This window comes from Lactuca sativa, chromosome 9, assembly GCF_002870075.4.
Source record: "Lactuca sativa cultivar Salinas chromosome 9, Lsat_Salinas_v11, whole genome shotgun sequence".
NCBI lineage: Eukaryota > Viridiplantae > Streptophyta > Magnoliopsida > Asterales > Asteraceae > Lactuca > Lactuca sativa.
The window spans coordinates 87936522-87944873 of record NC_056631.2 but is presented as its reverse complement, the minus strand read 5'-3'; the positions used below and the strand labels follow the sequence as shown (position 1 = coordinate 87944873).

General features: G+C 38.2%; 1 protein-coding gene across 1 annotated transcript; it reads right to left on the bottom strand.

The window, feature by feature from the left end:
• Positions 1 to 3620: 3620 nt before the first annotated feature.
• LOC111896825 (flocculation protein FLO11-like) lies at positions 3621 to 4280 on the bottom strand. Its single transcript, XM_023892811.1, has 2 exons — positions 4131 to 4280; positions 3621 to 4046 (listed from the first exon to the last, which is right to left on the bottom strand). The coding sequence occupies exons 1-2, from the start codon at positions 4278 to 4280 to the stop codon at positions 3621 to 3623; spliced, it is 576 nt and encodes a 191-aa protein (XP_023748579.1).
• Positions 4281 to 8352: the final 4072 nt, after the last annotated feature.

The following is an 8352-nucleotide window of genomic DNA, read 5'->3' as shown; positions in this document are numbered from 1 at the left end:
ATATTACATAAATATATATGGTAATACTGATTATATTGCAATTTTTGATCCATTTGATGACATAATTATTTTTTTAAGTCGAAGGGAATCACATTCCTTTTTAGGAATAGGCCATTGCATTCGATCATGCATAACAATCATGTTATTTTCATTCCTATGGAATGAGACATTCCAATCCTTCCCCAATTCCATCATACCAAGCAAATGCTACCTTAGGGTGTGTTTTAAATGTTTTTGAGAGACTACAAAATGTATGACTCATAACATCTAGTAATTCTTTAGTTCACAAGTGAAAGCAATTTCAGAAAATGTGTTGAGTTCCTCTTTTATGTAAGTATGATTGATAGGATTGCAGGATCAACACCACGTAAAAAATCAAGAGCTGCAGTTGGTGAGGATTTCGTTCCCATGACAAAATGTAGTTTACAAGAATTGGTAGTTCCATTTGGGATTTCACATATCTTAAGTAGTCATCCCACTCATAGGGAGTTCCATCATAACCTATATAAGCGAAAACGGACATTACTCCGTTGCACTTATTAAGCATGTTAATGACAATATGCCTAATAAAATGATTTTCTTGATTTGTAAATTAAACTAAAAACATATACTACTGCAATCAATTTACCTCCCATAGTAGTAAGCAGAAGTATAACCATTTGTATAATAATCCATTGTTGGACCATGAAATCTGAAATCGAAGGGGTTACAAATCGATTGGTAGATTGAAGCGTCCACAAAAAAGGCAAGAGTGATGATAGTGAAAGCCGCCAAAAAATCTTCAAAATTCGAAAAAAAGACTAAGACAATGAAAAGTTAGTGTAAACAAAATAAAAAAATAAACCTGAACTAGAAGTATCGATTGCAAGAAGGCAGATGTTGAAAGTTGCCAAGAAATCTTCAAAATTCGAGGAAAAAAAACCTAAAATAATGAGCAGCTATGGTAAACAAAATCAAAGGCTACGTTGGACAGGAAGAGAAAATTGTAAGAAGGTTGATAATGAAACCACTAGAAAGGGCGGTCCAAAATATTGTCTAGGCAAAGGAGAATACGATAGAGAAAAGAGGAAGAAGATGAAACCCAGATGAACGTGATTTCTACACAATTTTAGCCCTTAATTCTTGTTTTGTATTTAATTAATGATTTGTTATTTTGGGATAGTAAATTAGTTTATCACAAAATTTCAAAATTACCCCTATAATATGATGGGTACAAAATTGACCATACATTCACATAATATATATCATTTATATATGAACCTAGTTTTTTCTCTCTCTCTCTCTCTCTCTATATATATATATATATATATATATATATATATATATATATATATTAAACACGTAATAAAGAACACATGAATGGCTTTAAAGATGTTGTATGATTAAACTTTAACAACTCATGAAGAGCTCAATTAAGAACTTCGGCTGTAGAGGTGCTTAGGGTTGTAATACAAAAGATAATCGATAGTATCATATTAAAGGCGTACATGCATGCACTATATATATATATATATATATATATATATATATATATATATATATATATATATATATATATATATACACACATATATATATATATATATATATATATATATATATATATATATATATATAATACGTAACCCTAATCTATAATCACAGTTGGACAGGCCCAAACTGGATATAAAAAAGAATAGCCCATGATGCAAAACATAATACCCAACAATCTCCCCCTTTGCGTCAATGGAGCCGAGAGCTCACTTTGGTTGATCTGCAGCAGACTTCTTGATAGTCTTGAACACGCTCGGTATGATGGCTAAAAGAGTTTGTCGAAAAGTGATGTACCACCGGAGCATGTATGTGAAGCTCTTCTTATCAGACTCGGAATTCGCCTTGCACCGATGAATGATATTGAACATGTGTTCTAGGCAGTCAGTAGAGAACAAATGTTTGTCCACCAGAGCAAACAAGAATCTTTCACCTTTGTCTCTTGTAAACATCACTATGAGGTGAGCATAATCAATTTGACCGAGAGTTATTTTGTTGACATCTCCTGGCTTTGTTGTAGGCTTCACCGTTGGTTTCTTCCTCATGACATTAGCCACTTCTTGATCCATCTTTGCAACTTCGTGGATATAAGAGGCCAACATCCTTTTCAGATGTCCTAAGCTTGGTTCATACTCTGTCGCATTAGTGAGCAAAATATTGAAGAGCAGAATCCAATCATGAGGATTCAAGTTAGGAAGATCTGCCAGGGAGATAATAGAAATTAAGTTAATTGAACCTCGGTTTATCTTGAAAGAGACATTAACAAACTTCCCTGCAGACGATGGTTTCAACACCTTGACTGTAGTAAGTTTCTGAGCACTCCAGGTCAGGTACTGAGGCTGACTGAACTCGAGATAAAAATCAATAGGTTCACGGTCGACCTGAGGATGGGGTGAAGGCACTTCAACTGTCGGCTCAAAGCAATGAAAGACGAATGCCTTTCAAGTAATAGGTATGTCGAACTGTGAATCCCTTGTATTCTCACAGTCAAAGGAGGTTACATGCTCCAGCCAGTAGGTCCATGGAAAATCTATTGCCTCCCTGATGAGTGTTTCTCTTGTCCAAGAAGGGAACAACATCTTCTTGCAACTTAATGCATCATTGAATTCTTTCTTCTTCTTTTCTTTTTTCTTAGCTTCCTTAGCAGTTCGAAGAGTTTCATATATCTCCTCATCCATATTCTTTCGGTTTAGGATCTCAGAAATAGTTTCTTGATCTTTGGCATCTTCATCATCTTATCCAATAACACACTTTTTCTTTTCTTTGACACCAAAAACCGAAGCTAAATTATCCTTCAGTTCGGTTTTCACCTTCGGTTTAATAGGTTGCGGCTTCTCTTCTCCCCCTTGTTGCGGAGGAACAATTATCTCCGAAACACCCTTCATTTCTCGTAAGAGTTCAAGTGAGGGAAGGAGTTTGGAGGTCAAATGATTGCGAATGGTAAGCGTGAGAATGGGATCATGAGCCTGAAGCACTTTGTGTATTTGAGACAGAAAATCTCCAGCACAGCTACGAAAAACAGCTCGCTCCATTTTTAACAAGGAAATCTCGTGTTCCGCCTTGGCAAGTACTGCTGTATGTACTGCATTCATTGCAGTCTGTTGAGCAAGATCATCTCTAAGTTGCCTCTCCATGAGAAGATCAACTGTGAGCTTTTCGAACTGAGAGTCAATAGAAGACAGAAAGGTCTTGTTGTCAGCAGAGATGTCAGAACGGACAGTCTCAAACTTGGTCTGCTCTGCGTGAAGGGATTGAGAAAGCGAATCGATGGACTCTGTGACCTTTGCAGCATTTGAATCAGCATGACCCTTGAAAGAGTGAAGAAAAACGTTGGAGTCATGGATGAGATCTTTAACTTCAAAGGTGGCTCGTTTGCACAGAGAAGTAGAATCATCGATAGCAGTAGTACATTTGTCAATTGATTCTATATATTGGTGCAGGGCTGTATCCATGAATGCTTTGAGAACAACATCATTATACTTCTTTGTTGAATCGAGCAATGTATCAAGCTTTTCGTGAACACTGTCAATTTGTTGCTTGGTTGCAGGATCATATTTATCTTCCTCACTGGGAATTCGGTAGGGACTGTATTAAGTAGAATCAAATTCAAATTCAGCTCCTCCAAGAGTTGGATTAGAATAACTAGAAGGAGTTGGGGAAATGGGCTCGGTTGTGACTTTAAGAGGTTCTTCAGTCTTCGCCCCCACATCAGATGTGTTGACGTTCATAGAAGAATCTATGGTAGAAGTGATGATAGGTGTAGTGGTGAAGGTTGCATTGGAGAAAATAGGAGGTGGTAATGGGGCAGTGGTGACGGGAGTAGAACTGACAGGCGGTTGTGGAGCAATTGTAGAAACAGGTGGTGATGAAGATGGGGGTGGAGGAGCAATGGTAACCTGAACTGTTGTCTTAGGTCGAGACAAAGGGGGTGTTGGAACAGATTCATCAACAATATCCACCGGAGTTGGAGGTCGAGGAGGTGTGTTACCCCGAGGTGAACCTTCATGTTGCTCTTCCTAATCTTCACCAGCAGACTACTCATCTTTCAGTTCTGAGTGGGAAGGTGAAGGAGTGTGTTTTCTTCGAGCCATTTTCTTGACTTTCTTTGAAGTAGAGGAATCACCCTTGTCAGCTTTCCTTTTCTTTGACTTAGTGGGTTTGGAAGAAGTATCTGCAGTATCTTCTTTCTTAGTAATGGCTTTCTTACCTCGTTTAACAGGTTTCTCCACCTCGTCTAATGCAGCTTGCATCTCTGGAGTTAATTTTCATGGACTATTTGGAGGAAGCAATTTGTAATCAGAGATGAGTTTACTTTCCTGAGAGACAGACCGATACATAGTGTCTGGAATAGAGCCTTTGTGCAAAAACTTGGTTGGATCAGTCACAATGATCTTTTTGGTATGAAAGGAGGAAATAGAGGAGAGCAGAGAGTCCTTCATGACCGGAACATTGAGGGAGGTTATTGCCCTTTGAGCGACGATGGTCCAAAAACAACCACAGGAAATTTCAGAATGCTTGGTTGAGGAGGACAGACTCTGTACCAGTTGGGACTAGATCAATGACCCGTAGTCCAGGTTGATTCCATTGTAGATACCATACAGGATAATCATGAAGCATTTGTTTGATCCATTAGATCCACCAACACGCTCAACCAACCCTATGTGAAGAAGGGTGAGCAACCCATTCCATTGTGGAGGTAAGCAATATTTCTTGAACTTAGTGAAGGTGGTAAGGACCTCAGTGTATCCCATCTCATATAACATCGAGAACAATTGAGTTATGGTGATGAAGTTTGGGGAGATGATTGAGGCGTCTACTGCAAGCCCTAGAAGAGAGCAAAATCGTCCTTTGGAAATCGAAGCTTTGTGAGAATGAATCTGAAAGTAGATGCCTCTTTGATTTTGTCGTAATATGTTCTGGAGTATACTTGAGACAGGAGTGACATGGAAACGGATTGCAGTTTAGTTAAAGCAATGACGAGATGGGAATACTTGAGACATTCTAGTACTTGAAGCATGTAATGATCATACAAGAATGGAGTCATCTGAATGATCATATTCTGTTTGGGATCGATCGAAACCAGAGATGACGATGCAGTTTGATCCTGAAGAGATGAAGAATCCGCCATTGTTGAGCTTTGTGAAGAAGATGAAAAGTTGTGAAAACAAAACGCCGGTATGTTTGAGAGAAGTGGACTGTGGTAAAAGTTACAGGAATGCGAGAATTCCTTTATATACGATTGCCATGAGAGAGAAAGAAGCTTCCATAATGATGAAACGATCTCTGAAAAGGCGCCTGTAAAAGCGAGATTTGACAGCTTGGTTTTCCCCAGATACACGTCAGAAAGATTTTTGTGCATAAGTGTGCCAACAGATAAGAAATAAAGCAAACAAGTTTTTGGGATGTGAGCGATGTCAAATATGACATAAAGCCGAGGATCCCGGGCATGAATCTCTTCCTTCAAAGTCAAGAGAGACTTGAAGTGCTTGTGTGGTTTCCCATGAGAATACGATCAAATGTTTGTTAAGAAACATTGACAAGCTTCTTTTTAATCATAGGCTTTAGAGTGTGGCTAAGCTTCAATCGAACCTCGATGCTTAACATAAGGCCGAACGTTGGAAGAAGTACTTGTGAGACCGATGTGGTCTGTTGAATAAGTAGGTGGGATAGGTGGGAAGTAACAAAATTTAGAATAGAAATCTCAAAAACGAAAACTAAACTAGATCTTTTGGGAAGAAATGTCTTGGTGTTATACAATTTCATAAAGATCATGCAAGAAAAGAAAATGAGACTTATTTAGGTAACAAGTTAAAGCTTGAATATTGAAATTCACCATCAATTCTATAGAGGTGTTGGATTTTGGGTTTCACTTAGCACGTGGTGTACGCATCCAAGATCATAAACACAGAGTTTGTGTAACCATAAACCTCAGTGGTTATGTCTGAGAGTCTCAAGGGTTACTTTTATGAAATGAGATGTGATAGAGAAATTTTTAGAGGAGGGGGGTTGAGAGAACCGAAAGTACCTTTGTTATATAAGAGTGACAATGCAGAAGTCTCCTTACTCATTTGAGAGGAGAAAGGTAGCTCAGGACTGAAGTGAATTTAGCAGCATGATTGGGAAGAAGCGATAGGTAGAATCAGTTCATTAAGGCTTCAGTCATAGTCATTGAGGCTTCAGTCTACATGCAACAACATGCTTCTAGGGACGCTTAACTAGTTCAAGATAAGAAAATCATACCTTCCTCACCCAAAATTTTGTAGCTATGAGATGCACAACACCTAGAGAATGGATAGAAAGAAGCAAACCATACACACAAACAAAATAAACAAAAAAAGAACTCTTTTCAAAAAACTAAAAAAATATTTTTAGATTTTTGATTTTTCTAAAAAATAAAAATAAATAAGTATTAAAAATAAAGCAGAGAAAATAAGTAAGAGAAAGATTACGAAGTATACAACCGAAAACAAACCTTAAAGAAATTAAGCGAAATAAGCCGAGCGGTCGGTTCATTTCTGTTCCTTAAAATTCTAGAGCCGAAATAGACCGAGCGATCAGTTCATTTCGGTTCCCGAAAAAGTTGGAGCAGATATAGACCGAGCATTCGGTTCATTTCGGTTCCCCAAAAATCCGGAACCGAAATAGATCGAGCGTTCACTCTATTTTGCTTATCTTAATTTTTAGAGAGAGGTTTGAGGATTCGGTACTGATTCTGCTTCCATCATTCCCAAACCTTGTAAAATTTTGTTGAAGTTTGCTTCAGGTAAGGCTTTAGTGAAGATGTCAGCGAGTTGATCTGAGGATCGAACAAAATGAACTTCTACATTTCCCTCTTCAACATGGTCCTTGATGAAATGATATCTGAGTGCAATGTGCTTAGTCTTTAAATGCTGCACCAGATTGTGACATATTCTAATTTCACTCTCAGATTCATAATAAAGAGGTGTCTTCTTCATACTTAGTCCATAGTCTCTTAATTGGCTTTGTATCCAGATCACTTGTGAGGTTCATGAGGCAGCAGCAATATACTCAGCTTCGGCTGGTGAAAGAGACACACAAGTTTGCTTTCTGGACTACTAGCTAACAAGTTTTCCGCCAAGAAATTGGCATCCACCAGTTGTGCTCATTCGGTCCAGACCGCATCCACCCAGATCAACATCAGAAAAGGCTTAAACAAAGAAACCTGATTTTGCTGGATACTAGAGACCGAGCGACAAGGTTCGCGTCAAATAGCAAAAAATATTCTTCACTGCCACCATGTGAGGTTCTCTTGGATTAGCTTGAAACCTGGCACAATAACAGAAAGAGAACATAATATCTGGTTTACTAGCAGTTAGATACATGAGCGATCCAATCATCTGTTGATAGAGAGTTATGTCGACTGTGGGATTTTCCAGAGATGATGTTAACTTAGTGCCAAACGCCATAGGAACCTACACCTTCGAGTCACCCTTCATTCCAAAATTTTCTAATAAATTCTTTGTGTAAGCCTCTTGGTTAATAAAAATGCCTTTTGGTCCCTATCTTATATTTAATCCAAGAAAAAAGTTAATGGGACCCATTGCGCTCATTTCAAATTTAGTCTCCATCAACTTTCGGAATTCAGTTGTTAAGCATGGATTCGTAGAGCCGAAGATGATATCATTGACATGAATTTGAACAATCATAAGATGTTCGCCTTCTTTCTTGCGAAAGAAGGTTGGGTCAACCGAACCTTGCTTAAACTTAGACATTTTTAGAAAGCGAGTTAAAGTTTCATACCAGGCGCTCGGTGCTTGCTTCAAACCATATACAGCTTTATCCAGCACATAGAAATGATTAGAGAATTTCTCATTTATGAACCCAGGTGGTTGCTCAACATACACCGTTTCTTCTAGTTCTCCATTCAAGAAAGCGCATTTTACATCCATTTGGAAAACTTCAAAGTTATTATGAACAGCATATGCTAGAAAAATTCTAATTGATTCCAACCTTGCTACAAGAGCGAAGGTTTCCTCTTAATCAATCCCTTCCTCTTGGCAATATCCTTTGACCACCAACTGAGCCTTGTTGCGAATGACGTTCCCCTCTTTATCCAATTTATTCCTGAAGACCCATTTTAAGCCTACTATCATCCTTTGGAGTGGGAATCAACCTCCAAACTCGATTACGTTCAAACTCATGGTGTTCATCTTGCATAGCTTGTACCCAAACAGCGTGATCAAGTGCAACATTGACCGTCTTCGGTTCAACTTTGGATATAAACGAGTTAAACATACAGAATTCAACCTAAGAGAATAATGCAGTTTGTTTCGCTTTCAATTGAGAATGTGTTAGAATTTT